At 46.4% G+C, this 14,856-nt stretch overlaps 1 protein-coding gene across 5 annotated transcripts in view; it reads right to left on the reverse strand.

Annotated features, from left to right (window-relative positions):
- Positions 1-934: 934 nt before the first annotated feature.
- TRANK1 (tetratricopeptide repeat and ankyrin repeat containing 1) overlaps positions 935-14,856 on the reverse strand; it is a 127,862-nt gene continuing 113,940 nt past the window's right edge. For all 5 annotated transcript variants that reach the window (XM_035278568.3, XM_035278569.3, XM_035278567.3 and 2 more), the window contains 6 exons: positions 12,584-12,687; positions 12,343-12,475; positions 8,709-8,854; positions 4,819-7,862; positions 3,600-3,698; positions 935-2,497 (listed from right to left, as the gene is read on the reverse strand). In XM_035278568.3, the coding sequence (XP_035134459.2) occupies positions 2,397-2,497; positions 3,600-3,698; positions 4,819-7,862; positions 8,709-8,854; positions 12,343-12,475; positions 12,584-12,687 (3,627 nt within the window). In that variant the 3' untranslated portion in view covers positions 935-2,396. The remainder of the gene's footprint in view (positions 2,498-3,599; positions 3,699-4,818; positions 7,863-8,708; positions 8,855-12,342; positions 12,476-12,583; positions 12,688-14,856) is intronic.

A 14,856-nucleotide genomic window follows, 5' to 3' on the forward strand; every position in this document is an offset into this window, starting at 1 on the left:
CCCAAGACTAAAGGGTACTCAAAACCACACAGCAGCTTACAGAACCACGCTGCGACAGGCAGAAAGCGACCATACACCACTTTCCCAAAAGGGGAAACTGAGGCCCGGCTGGGTTATGTAAATGCGTTCACCACCCACGCAATACACACGTCTATCACCACTCTTTTCTCACATTTCCATCTCTGTCCTACAGCAGATCATGAGGCTCCTACGTAGTGTGGCATGAAGGTGCTCAGGGTTGAATAGACCTGACTCACCTGGCATTCCACAGCTCGTTAGGAACAGGAGACGGATTTGATTCCAGACCTCCTGCCTTCCAGGGCAACATTCCTTGTTGGGAAAGTCCCAGTACATGGTACAGACAAAACTCCTTACTGTCCAAACCACGCATGCTTGGGAGCACCCAGATTGGAAAGAATGTGCATGAAATGGGACCTCGAGAACAGCAACCAGCTGGGAGTCCTGGACTAGGCTTTTTTTCTCTGTCCCTTGATTTTTTTTTTTTTTTTTTTTGAGATGGAGTTTCGCTGTTGTTACCCAGACTGGAGTTCAATGGCACGAGCTCGGCTCACTGCAACCTCCGCCTTCTTGGTTCAAGCAATTCTCCTGCCTCAGCCTCCCGAGTAGCTGGGACTACAGGCACATGCCACCATGCCCAGCTAATTTTTGTATTTTTAGTAGAGACGGGGTTTCACCTTGTCGACCAGGAGGGTCTCAATCTCTTGACCTCATGATCCACCCACCTCGGCCTCCCAAAGTGCTGGATTATAGGCGTGAGCCACCGTGCCCAGCTGTCCCTTGATTTCTGAATCTCTGAAGGCACAGAAAGCTTCGTCCTGGCCAATATCAATCGGCTGACCAGAGGCACCAGCTCCCAGATTTACCCCTTACTCTCCGAGTAGAGACTGGAAATAAACAACGAAACACCAGCAGGTAAGAGAAATGCTTTAACTTTATAAAAAATGTGATTATACAGCAAGATATTATTAAGGTTTTCTTTTTTTTTTCTGTCAAGTAAAAAAAAATACACCTGGAATTTAAAAAATTAGAAACATAATTTAAGAAAATTTAGAAACAAGCATTTCAAGGAAACAATTTGGAAAGACAAGAAGAGAAAGAAAACAATGAGCAGCATGAGCAGCAAAAGCAGCAGCAACGGGGGTGGGGTGGGGGGCGGGGCTGGTTCTGCTGTCAATCAAAGACCAGTGTGCACCTGGTCTTTCACACCAGGCTGAGCTGAGGGCTGGGGTAAGGATGGGCAGTAACACTCAGAGAGGCATGAAGGCTTCCCAGGTGGGACCACGCTGATGGCTGCTGACTCAGCGTGGGGAGAGGGTAAGCAACGACCTCCTACAAACAGGCCCAGACTCACCCTCTTATAGGGCCTGCCAGCCACGTGGCAGTGACAGAGTTGGCTCGGCTGGCTGTCTCCTCTGTCCACTTGCTCTAACCTGCAGCTCTGCAGGTCACTGTCCTACAGTGATTAATTCAGCAAGCAGAAAGTCATCAGAATGTTAACCTAAGCTAGGATGGCAAACTCACCAGCGTGAACCAACAAAACTAGACTAGGCTGTATACAGAACACTTTTTGGAAGGTCTGGACCATAGCCAAGGCAGAATTAGGACCACTTTGGAGAGGCAGCTGGGACTGCTCCCAGCATTCCCCAGCCTTTCCCTCTAGGGAAGGGACATGCAAAGAACACTGGGTGAATTCTTGACTACATTCTGAGGTAGTCTAACTGTGACTTGCACAGGTAGCTAAGAATGAGTCACAAAAAACAGAGGGAGGTGAGGCAGAAAAGTTGCCACAGAAAGAAAAGGCTAACGTCTCTAACAGAAAAAACTACACTACAAATGGGCCCAGAGATGACTAGCATGTGGCCTGGTGGCCAGTGGTAGGCCCACCCCTGGGCACACACGGCTCTCACAGCACACTTGATGCTGTAGCAGTGTAGCCGGGGATGAGGGAATCCATAAAAGAGATTTCCTGGCCCAGAGCAGCAGCGACTCTGAGGTGAGGAATGTCTGTCTTAACACCTAGTCCTCTGCTACTGACTCAGGTCGTGATGGGGATAGCCAGACGGCCCAAGGACCATGGAATGAGGAGTCCCAAACATTCCCCTCAAATACAACTCCTCTACCTGAACTTGTTTGTGGGGAGAACCAGTACTGCTACAATCTACTTGGCAACACTTTAGAGGTCCTTGCAGGTGAGGGAGCAATCAGACCCTAAGCCACTGAAAGAGAATAATGAGAACAAAAAGCAATGGTGTTGTCAGACTCCCCTACTTTTTAAAATGCTAATTCACATTCTTTTTGTCTTCTGCCCCAGCACTCAGGATTCTAAGTCAGAATGGAATGTTCCGAAGGATGAGGAGGCAGCAGCAGTGTGGACATTAGTACTTTTTCAGCTTTCCACATTTCCGAGAACGCCTTCTAGGACGAAGCTCACCAAAGTCTTCAACCTCATTTTCATAATCATCTTCCTGAACGATTCCTGTTTAAAAGAAGAAAAAAAAGAACAAAGAAAGTCCAGAATGGTGATTTTTTTACCCACTCCACTATGAAATACAGCATCCGAGTAAAACCTAGTGTCTCTGTAACCACTGGTTTAAATTAATGAAATCAAGCTTCCTGCCAGGGTGCCAGAGAAAGAGAGATTTCCTTAGAATACTGATGTTGCTTCCCAAGAAGAATCAAAGTAAACACCCCTCTCCAGAATTAAGTTCTTTTACTGGCTGCTCCTCTGGCCCTATTATAGAGGCCTTTTAAATAACAAAGAAATCAAGCAAAACATAAACTCAACCATACACTTGAATCGGTATACCAATTACCTTCCTTTTGAAATAATCACAAAATCCTGGACCCCAGAAGGGACTCAATGCTAAAGATCTTTTATCGCCCAGATATTTGTGCCAAGTCCCTTCAAGTTTTCCCCACCTCTGGGGTCTGGATTTTCCAGGGGCATCTGGGATTGATGAAATACTCAGAGCAAAAGGGAATATGGTCCGGTGGCTGGAATGCGCAAAAGGAAAGACACATATAACTTGGCACATATAACTTGGCAAGATCATTCTGACTGCCAGGAGAGAAAGCCATTCATTCTACACAAGCTTTTAACCCTCTATAGGAAGCAGCATGCAAGTTTCCCCAGTGACTGACCGTTTTGTTCAGAATTACATCCCCAGGCTCAGAACAGCACTAATATATATTAGAAACTCCATAACTGTCCATCGGCTTAAATGACTGATTGACACAGGAAAACACTTCTCAAGGAATAGCTTCCCAAAGCTTCACCCATCCTCGGAAGTCACTGTATTGAGTATGTGCAGTGACTGAGCGTCAGTAATAGCTCATGAGCAGCAAGAGGTTTACGGCAACTAACCCGTGCCCAGAATAATGGCCCTCATAGTCAGATAGGATAACTCCAATATTAGGTTGCTAGTAATTTGAGTCACTGGAAGTGATGCTACTAGACAGTCAGAGTCCACTACTGACATCACCGCACTGCTCCACTTCAGATTCCCCCTGGGAGCCAGCGGTAATAAGAACCACAGGACCCAAAGTGTTACCTGTCCCCAGAATCCAAGACTCCTTACCTTCCTCCTTTAAGCGGACCTCCGTTTTCATCAACCAGTCTCGTGCAGCCCTGACTGACAGGATCAGAATGTTGGCCAGCTGAGTCATCGCCTCCTCCGCTACAGAAACCAAAGAACGGGGCTCTGAGTAAAGATGCCATTGAAAGGTCTAGAATGCCGATTACTAGAGCTAAAGCCCACACATCCCAAGAGCTGGTCTCTGTGCTTTCCCTGAAAAGAGCCCTCTTTACGGGGTAAGGGACCTTCCAGAGCTGCCTTCTGCTGCCACAAGTATAAACTACAGGCTAGCCTGACGCCATTACTGTATGTCTATACAGACTGCCACACAACTGCAAACCTTTCTAAGACACTTGTGACCAAAATGTCATTAAACCCTAGACGGGAAAGAGTATCTGAAATATGGAATGTTTTTAAATACGCAATTTCACTAAGTTTATACATAGCTTCCACTTATTGTTGCTAAGAAGTAGCTAGTAAGAAAGCCAGGGAACTGTAATCCCAGTACCTTGGGAGGCCGAGGTGGGAAGATGACCTGAGGTCAGGAGTTCGAGACCAGCCTGGCCAAGATGGTAAAACCCCATCTCTACTAAAAATACAAAAATTAGCCATGTATGGTGGTGGGCACCTGCAATCCCAGCTACTCGAGAGGCTGAGGCAGGAGAATTGCTTGAACCCAGGAAGTGGAGTTTGCAGTGAGCCATGATCACACGACCACACATCAGCCTGGGCGATAGAGTGAGACTCTGTCTTGCAAAAAAAAAAGCCAGGGAAAATGTGATTCTAGAATAACATAAGAATTCTATTAAAGACTCACACTAGGTATAACTTAAGGACCCTCCTAAAAGAAAGAAAACAGTTACACACTTCCAGGTCTTACTCAGGGGATGCATGGGTCAGGAGAACCTTAATGAGTCTTCTCAACACTCCAAACATTCTCTCTATATGTTCTCCACAGAATTAGCAAACTGTTTTCTAATCTGGAGTACCTGGGGTGACTATCCCAAGTCAAGGATAATCACAAACTTTTAACTGGGGGAGGGGTTATCCAAACAATGAGGTTTGCTATAACCTTAGAACATACATTTCTCATTTTTATTTCTTCTAAGGCCAAGATTCCACCACCCCCAGGTCCAAAGCCACTACAAGGGACTTAACCCTGAGAAATGTCCTCAGAGCCCAGGTCTAACCCCACCTGGTCCCCATCTCTGCATGCCCTTACCGCCAGTCCAGGCCTTCCGCCTGTAGAGGTCCTCCACCATATCCGAAACCCTCTTGATGTGCTCCTGGACCTTCCTCTGCAGCATGTGGCTGTGCTCCTTGGAGCCCACGTGACTGTGGATCCATACGCTTTGCTCGATGTCCTGCACCACCAGCTTGCCTTCATCGATGGCGGGGTCCACCTTCTCATGGAAAAATTCTGAGTATTTCTGGTAGGCCACTTGCTGCCTCTGGTGGTGTTCTAGATGGATGTGCTGCTCGTACGACTCGCTGTTCCTCTCCTGACACTCCTTCCCTTCCAGCTCAGCCCCAGAAAGGACAGCCACCTCTGAAGCTGCCCCCTCAAATGCTTTGCTGGAGCTGAAGTAGTTCTCTGGGCCACGGGTAAACTTCACTCCACACAGGTCACACTGGGTCCTATCCACATCCGCCTTTTTGAAGTTCCCAGCCCCGGGCTCCCTGGCCTCCTCCCTGACACGCTCCATCTGGGTCCCCACTCTTCTCCTCCAACTGATACACAGAGATACCACCAGGCATGCCCTCCTCAACTTCCGTTGGATGGAGGCCTTACGTTGCTTTTGGGAAAGGATGGTGGCCAAGACATGGTCTCGGTCTTCTAATGCCAGTTCATCCATCTCATCCTGGCCAAAATCACACTCAGGTTCAGCAAAGTAGTCCACGGGTTCCAAACAGAGCAGGCGGTTGAGTCTGACCTCTTCATAATAGAGGCCACGGACCATGGACCCTTTGGTGTGCATGGGGTCCCACCGCCAATCACAGTCCATCAGGTACTCTTCATCCCGCTCAAAGAGCAGGTCCTGCAGCGCCTCAGCCACAGACTTCACATTGACTGCCACCAACACCCGCCTCACCACCTTCAGAAGCCTCTCAGGAACCTGGCCAGGGCAGGCCCTGCTCATGAGCTGCAGCCTTGACTCGATCTCCTGGAAGTGGCCGTACAGGAGAGGCTTGCAATACGGCTGCAGGACCTCCTCAGCGTTCACTAGCATCACCAAGCACAGCACCAGCGTCCGCTCAGCCTCACCCGAGACCACATAGTCTATTTCACTGAAGGCATCAAGCAGGACATTGAAGTTCACATTCTCACAGCCACACAGCACCTTGGCAAGGTAGGAGAGGTGGAACCGGAAATCCTGAATGGCTCTTGTCACGTCCTTCGGTTTGTAGTCCTGAATGATGGAGAACACATCCCCAAGCTCCTTATCCTTCTTGCTAAACAGGAACTCCCAGTAGTGTAAGAGGGCAATGTAGCTCTTGGGGAGGCACAGAATGACATTCTTCCGGAGGCGGGCCAGCACCACCCCACAGTGGATGAACTGGAACTCCAGGAGGGCCACTGTGTTTCCAATGCTGGGGATGAGCGGTTCTTTGCACCTCTTGATGAGGACATTCATGAAACGGAAAAAGAGCCACTTGTAGTCTTCTGGGTTCCTGTGCACGTAGAATTGATCAATGCTATTCTCCAGCAGCCGGATGAAGCACAGGTGGGTCTTGTCCATATTTCCATCATCCTTGTTGGGTGCCAGCATGCCAGATTTCCCTTCTACTCCTTTTATCCGGCTGCCTCTCCCCCGGCCCCTTTCGTCTTTTTCGGACTGTAGAGCTTTGAGTTCCCTGTTGTAGCTGTCCTCCTCCTGGTGGAGCAGTTTTTCAAACTCCTCCGGGTAGCTGGAAGAGAGAAGGAAAGCTTGCATGGCACTCAGCCACAGGTCTGTGGATTCCCGGCGGCTGCGCGCGCTTTCGTTTTCAAACAGAAAGTGGATGTACTCTTTCAAAGCTAATCTGTAGGACCGAAAGGATTTGTAATTTGGTTGGAGGATTTCTTTGCATGCCATGGGGTTTTCTGACAACACTCTCTGATGGAAATGTTTAGGGAAAAGGACATCCAGAATGGATCTGCAATACGTATCTGTAGACAAAATATAATCAATTTCTTTAAGTTCTTCTGCTAAGATTTTAGGGAATACTTTTTTGGCTTCCAAAAGCAACCCATTGATTGCCACCAAGTTCATTTTCGACTGAACTAAACACTTGGCTTCACAACGCCGCACAGGCCTGTGAAAATGTTCACAGTTTTCATCTTCACATTTTAAGCCTACAATAAACCTCATGCAGACTCCTCGGTAGGTCTTCCCAAGTAGGCTCTGTGTGATCTGACAAAGCCTGCCCAAAAGGTGTTTGTTTAGGGCTAATTTCACTTGGTCAGTCATTATCAAAAAATGATCTTTTGTTTTCTTCTCTCTCAAGTTCAAATCCAGGTCAAAAATGATTCTTAATATGGGCCCCGGGTCGTTCTGGGCTATCTGGCAATACTTGGCATCCACCTGGGAAATCCCAAAAAACTCAAAGCAAGATTTGACCATTTCCTTCTCAGCATTGTTGGTCACTCTTTTGAGGGCCCTGACCAGATTGAGAAGGATTTCCAAGCCCCCTGGAGCCAGGGCCAGAACCTTCTCAGACTCGGCCTCACAGTGGCTGGCTGCTTCGTAGAGTGCTTCCACCACTCCAGCCGAGTGGTTGAGTGTGTCAAACTTGAAGAAGGCGTCTCTGAGCTTCTGAAAGTCTCTCAGAATTACCCCTTGCAGGAAGTGGGCCTCAGCAATGCCAGACAACTGGCCGGTTTGATAGCAGAGATCAAGTGCTTCTCTCAGAATGTCCTTGGTGTGCTCTATGTCGGAATCCCTGGCCACATTGAGGCGGGCAGCCCCCAGCAGACATGAGGCCTGGAAGTCCTTGTCGGCAGTGAGCCTGGCAGCCTCCAGGAGGCAGCCATGTTGCTTCATGAGCAGGGCGGCCTCTTCTCTCCTCCCTTCCCTGTTCAGCAGGTCTGCAGCTTCTGCTAAGCGTTTCCGAGACTTCAGGAACACCAGCTGGTCTTCCGTGTCCAGCTTCGAGAGGACAGCCATCATTTCCTTCATCTTATTTGCACTCAGATACTTTGCTGCAGCCTCCAAGTAAAACTGACTGGCAGAATAGGAGAGCTTGGAGATGGGAAGGGTCTTGGTCTTCAGCATTTCTTCATACCTGCAAAGACAAAGGACGCAAATGTCAAGTTGGCATCACCCAATCAATAGAAAATTTCCTCCAAAACACCGCACAGAGCAACTTAAATAAAACTCCCGTATGCAGATATTACAAAATAAAACCTACACTTGTCAAGCATTCAAGTATTTTTAGAAAGGCCTTATTTTATATTATTATCAGTATGATAATAGTAAATAAACTATGCTTCAATCAGGAACCAATGTGCTTAATTAATGAAATATAGTGAGGATGTAATTCGTACAAGTAGGAGTGAAATCTGAGAATCAATCTATAGAGCAAATGTTATATATAGTCAAAATTATCCTTGAAAGACATCTCTTCAGTTCTCATAAAAGCATCATAATCATTTGGGTCTACAACTCTGTTCAGTTTGATATGTGATGAATGAAAAAGGATGAAACGAGGGCTGCACACACGCCAACACTACCCTACATCAGTCTTCCCCTTATTACCACTTGTGATTCTGCTCTTTTAGTAGGTGTGCATTAGTTGGGTTCCTATGAGATTAATGAAGCTCTGAAGGACTCCCCTTTATTCTGCTAATGGAAGTCAGAATATGTCGTTACATACACACTCATAACATACCCCCATCCTCCTCAGCCCCTTCTCCTTGTGACACTGCGTCAAAGTTTATAAAGACTGGAAAACACAAAATCCTGCTCTGAAGGAGCTGCTGACCCAGCACTGAGGCCACCGCTTAAGTGGAAGGAGAGCAACGCGGTCAAGCCATATCAGAAGCAGCAGGATAGCACCACCCAGAGCAGGCTGCCCCCAGAGAAAAGTGGGAGGGAGGAAGGGAGAAAGGGAGAGAATAAAACCACCTACTTTTCCACTGCAATAGCAGCTTCTTCAAAAAGCTCCTCTTGGCAGTACATTTTGAGTGCTAGATCAAATTCCTGAATCTGCTCAAAGCATCTGAAAGCATCTTTGTAGCACTGGCATCGCTTATAGAAATAGGCAGCATCCCTTATCTAGGATGGAGTAAAATTTTACTTTTATTTAGCGTATTCACAATTAACTTTCTAATCTTAAAGCAACACCATGAATAATAAAAAGGATAGTCACATGTCTGCTTTTGTTAGAATCCAGTTAAAAGCCCTATAACATAGATAATATTAGGAAAACCAATTATTTAAAGGGAGAAAAATAAAGTTAAATCCCAACCTCACGCTATACACTAAGGTAAGCCCCAGGTAGATCAAAGATCTAAGTGAGAAAATTATTGTGTGAAAACGTGTGAGAATCTCTGTGACCTTGAGGTCACACTCAAGTGGAAGGAGTCTTCACATGACTTCCAAAAATAAAGTAATCAATAAAATCCAAAACACAAATTTCAGGAGAAAAACTGATGGATTTAACCACATCAAAACTGTTCAACAAAAGACACAGGAAATAAACTAAATAAAAAATAACAGTAACATCTAGATCAGTACTGTCCAATAGAAGTTTCTGTGAAGATGAAACTGTATTGTTTCTGTGCTATCCAATCTAGTCATTAGTCACATCTGAATACTGAGCCTTTAAAATGTGGGCAACCCAACCAACGAACTAAACTTTTAATGTAATTTAACTTTAATTATTTTAAAGTTAAAGTGTTGCACCTGGCTAATAGCTACTGTACTAGACTGGGCCTGTCTAGACAAAAAGAATTTTTGCAACCACAAGAAAAAGACTTTCCTAGAGACAGAACAGAAAGCTTGGCAAAGGATATAAACTGGCAGCTTACTGTTGGGTAAACTTGACTGACTAACAGATAAATAAAAGTTCTCAACTTTACTGACAATCAGAAGAATACAAGTTAAAGCCACCTTGAAATACAGGGCTGGGCGCGGTGGCTCACACCTGTAATCCCAGCACTTTGGGAAGCCAAGGCAGGTGGATCACGAGGTCAACAGATCAAGACCATCCTGGTCAACATGGTGAAACCCCGTCTCTACTAAAAATACAAAAAATTAGCTGGGCATGGTGGCGCGTGCCTGTAATCCCAGCTACTCAGGAGGCTGAGGCAGGAGAATTGCCTGAACCCAGGAGGTGGAGGTTGCAGTGAGCCGAGATCACGCCATTGCACTCCAGCCTGGGTAACAAGAGAAAAACTCCGTCTCAAAAAAAAAAAAAAGAAAAAGAAATACATCCACCAGGTTTGAAAAATTAGAAAATCAGAACCTGCTGACTGTGGTCAAGAATGTGGGGTATGCAGAACTCTCGTGCACAAAGTGTAATGGCCATTCTGGAAAGCAAAGGGGCCGTACTTAGTGAAGTACGTGAAGCATGTGCATACCCTAGGTCAGCAAGCCTCCTTCTGGAAATACATCTCAAGAAAGTATCTCACAGAACTGTAAGAAGACATGCTGTGCCAAGATGCTGTGTGTGGAAGCAAAGCCAGGGGGCAGTGGCAACCTGGATGTGCATCACTAGGGAAATGAATTTGTCAATGCAGTGGTGCCCACTCTGGAACACACAGCTGCCAGAAGCATGGCCAGAACTAATACTACATAGCAGAGGATGAAAAAGGTAAAACACAGAGCAAGAGGTCTTCTAGATAAGTCTAAAGTACGTATGTATAGAAGATATCAGTATTCATTCTTCAATAATGCATGCATTTGAGCATCTATATATACACATATATATTATATACATATATATACCCATATATACATGTACATATATATACATGTATACACACACACACATATATATATAGCCAATGAGAAAAGAATGAGAATAGAGACTAGCTATGAAGAAGAGGATGGATGAAATAAAATGCAATGAGTGGGTCCCATACGCACCAATGGTGGGCTTGCCACGAACAGAAGAGTTTACTAGACTCTTCTTCCTATCACAGTTCCCATCCAGTTTATTAGCTAATCCCATCTGCTCAGTTTCCTTAACATTTCCCAGATCATTGCCCCCATCCCACCACCTGCACCACCACCATGGTAGTCCAGGCCCTATGATCTCAGCCTAAGCTGATGCTAGACTCTAACTGGCCTTTCTGCTTCAGCTCTTGCTGCCTTATAGACGTCTTCACAGAGCATCCAGATAATTAGCTTCACGTCACTCTTCCCATCAAAGCCTTCCACCGGCTCCCCATCATGCTTGAACAAAGCCCAGTCCTTGCCACAGTCACCAAGGCCCTACCGATCTGACCCTGCCACTTTCTCTTATCATTTACCATTTCCTGTGGTCATCTCACCCAAATTGACTGGCAAGACTCAAATCAAGCAACTTGGCAGCAGCCTTCCTCTGGATCCTCAGGCCACATCACCTCCCTTTTCCCAGTCCCCAGATGCATTCTACCCACGGGAAGAAATGTTTATGCAGGTGCCACAAGAGTGAAAGCCTTCCATTCAGGGATTCCTATGCCTTGCCTGCTTCTTGCCCCCAGAGGGCAGCGCTGTGTCCCTGTTCCAGTCCCATCTTCCATATCCTAAGAAGTCACATCCCATAATAAACATGGAACAGGATAGGCATCGTCAGGGCACCTGGACTTGGGGCCACACTTCCAATGTCCCAGGAGGTCCCACTCCTACCCCTTGCAATGCCCAGGGTGCTCTTAGGATCCCAGGAGTCACCATATTTCACATACAGACAAGGAAACCCCCTTTCCTACTGAAGGGCAGTAACAACCGATAGGGGGAAATGAAATGGCCCACAGCTCCTTAAGCACAGTTTCTCCCACTACCTGTGGTAAGGGACCAAATTATTTTAAATTTCCAATCCATCACAGTCGATATGTTGATGAGAAAATTATCACCACTTGGATGTCAAAGCAATGCCGAAACATTTCTAACTGCGTCCTTTCATCTTCCGTGTTAACCCTGCTACAGACAAGTAATAGTGTGTGGCCTGCTGCCCGCTCTGTGAGTAGCTGTGTTCCAGACCAGCAGCTCGGTCCAACAGAGCTCTCTGCAATGATGGAAACGTTCTGTAACAACAGCACTTGTGATGTGGCTATGAACACTGAGGATGTGAATTTTTAATATGATTACATTTTAAATAATTTAAATTGTAAATTACATAACCGCATGTGCCTGCTGAACTGGACAGTTGAGACCTAGTGTGATTACTAGGCTTACAGGAAAAACTTCCATGTAAACGCCAGGCCACTCAGCCAAGCTGACTGAAGACTAGGAACACAGAAAGAAAGGGGCATTCTAAAAGCCTTCTGTCCCTTTGGCTTGAGCATCTGGCTTCCCAGTGCTTAATATTAGCACCTTGAATATTAACAGGGACATGAACACATAAACACACGCACGTGCAAGCACACAGTCTTCAGAGCCTCCTAAAAGTTTGCACAAGTAGGGAAAGTAGGGTTCCCGAAGAGTCGCAGGGCCAGCGTCTACCTCCTTAGAAGACTGCAGCCTCTTCCTGCTATGAGTAGAGGTTGAGGGGCCCACCCCTCAATCTGCTCAAGTGAAGCCCAGTTTTCCCCAGAGCAGCCACGGACTAGAAGCCATACCTTTCCCAGCCTCTCGCACAGCTGGGCGGACAGCTGGAACTCCTTGGCGTAGCTCAGACACTTAAGGGACAGCGTTGGCTCATTGCATTCCAAATAGGTTTTAGCCAATTCCAAATATCCCAACTGCTTTTCCCTAGGGGAAGGAAATAATAATAATATTTCCACAGAATGTTGACCCAACGCCGATATTTAAACTGCTGCTCTCATCGGAGCAGACCAGAAATGAACCCATGACTCTTACTTGGGGCTGACTTTCTTGGATTTCATGCTCAGGGCAGTGTCATGGGCCAGAGCCAACTTCTCCTTCTCAAATGCACCTCCTTTCTGGTAACACTTGGCTGCAACCTGGAACAGGCAAAACGTTTTATTCCCAGCAAGGTAATGGAGGTAACAGACATAACAGGAGTTAAATCATGCGTTATAAGTTTGTACTGACAAAACATGAAGTCCTGCTCCAGCCCAATCTGAGAGGGAAATGCGGGTATTCTAAAGAAAGCAGCCTTGGCGGATAAAACCCAGCACTATATCTTTTAGAAGTACCCATCGAAAAGGTACAGAATACGTATTTTTACAAGCTACCATAGTAACACCCTTATTTAATCTTCTAACAGCCACAGCAAGAAGTCTCATCCTTCTCACTGTATACAGTTGCCACTTGAGCCACAGAGCAACTGGCCCAAAGTTACCCAGTGGCTCTTCTGGGCTCTGACCCAGTTGGTGAGTACAACAGCTACTCTGCAGTGTTGGCAGAACAGCTGGAGTACACATACTAGAGGCAGAAATGGGGACAGAGATGGTATCACAACACATCCAGATCCCTGGGGCATACGGACCTGTGTTATCAAATCTAATCCTCTGACTGTAAGATAGGCAAACAAATGTCACAGAAGAGTCAGGCTGCACCCTGATCGTTGCAAGCAGAAAACTGCTTTTCTAAAACAGGGGTACTGATGCTATGTCTCAAAGCACAGGATACATAGGCAGGAAGTTCACATTCTGCCCAGCATGTAGACATTAGGTCTCAGTGTGGGCAAGGAAGGCAAAAGTGGCACTTGCTGATAAAGTGGGCAGGATGACCATTCTCTCCTTCATGCTCTTCGTGTGGGCCTCCTTTCGTTCCCACGACCTGTGCCATCCCCCTTCCCATTGCAGGGCCTTTGCACACACTGTTCCTTCTCACTTAAGTGCTCATCTGTCCTTTCCCTGTCTTGTTAACTTCATTCATTCTACAGGTTTCGGTTCAAGTCTCTGTTCCTCAAAGAAGGCTTCCCAAATCTGTTTCCAGGAGAGTTGGTTCTGGGGACAACTGGTCTCTCATCTGTGACACCTGCAGCAGCTGGAGTTGTGCACTGATCCCTGTGCCTGTCTTGCTCACCATCAGGTTCCTGGGATCTCAACACAACGTTCAGCCCATAACTCAACAGGTATTTGTTGAATGAATGAATCTTCTGTGGTGGTTCTGAAACATTCATTGACATGCAGCCAAAAACTCAATAAACCAAAAAACTCAATAAACTGTATTGAGTCCTGAGGTCCTTTAGCAGGGTCAAAACAAAGGCAGGTGAGGAGAAGGCTTTTAATAACATTCTCATCTATGCCGGCTGCCCTAAAAAGATTTTAGATTCAAATATTCAAAAGGTATTTTTAAAGGGATAAAAAGCTTTATCCCTTTAAAAATACCTTTTGAATATTTGAACTGCTTTAAAACATCCATGGGCAACGTCCATGGGCAACACCAACAGCGTTTTGCAGGGAATAAAGGGTAAGATTTTATATCGATTTCCAATTTCCCACCCATACCTGTTGCCCATATTATCCCTCACTTCCCTCCCTTCCACTGACCCACCAAAAAAGAAAAATTTCTTGGTTTCATAACGACAGCCAAATGTGCAGTATTTCTTTCCAATTCTAACACGACGGGCAAGGAATAAAATTGTGGGGATCAGTCAACTTCTACAGCTAAACAGCACATACTTGTGAAAATACTTTCCAGACAGAACCACAGCTGTAAGAGTGTAAGTTCTGTTTCTTTCACTCCATGTAATACATTGCCAGGGTGGCCACAGTCCTTCACTCTTCCCTGTATCTGTCCACACCCCCTTACAAGTGCCACTCCCACCAAGAGTACTGCCTATTTGCCCTCCCGTCCGGTCTCGGCTGAGACTTGCTTTGGCAACAGAATTCAGCAGAAGTGGTACAGGGCCAGTTCCAAGGCCAGGCCTCGGGGGCTTTGTGTGCTTCTGTTCACTTTCTTTTAACCCTGCTCAGGCATCATGTGAACAAACCCAGACTAGCCTGCTAGGGAAGAAAATGTGATTCAAGAACCCCCATGACCCCTATCCCCCAAGCCAAGAGCCAGCCAACCCCCAGAGGCAGACCTGCCCAGCTGACTGCAGACACGTGAGGGGCTCAGCTGAGACCAGAAGCACTCAGCTGAACTCAACACTGCTAATCCATAGAACCGTGAGCCACATAAATGACGTGTGTTAAGCTACTATGTCTCAGGATCGTTGT

The sequence above is a fragment of the Callithrix jacchus genome, chromosome 17, assembly GCF_049354715.1.
Source record: "Callithrix jacchus isolate 240 chromosome 17, calJac240_pri, whole genome shotgun sequence".
NCBI lineage: Eukaryota > Metazoa > Chordata > Mammalia > Primates > Cebidae > Callithrix > Callithrix jacchus.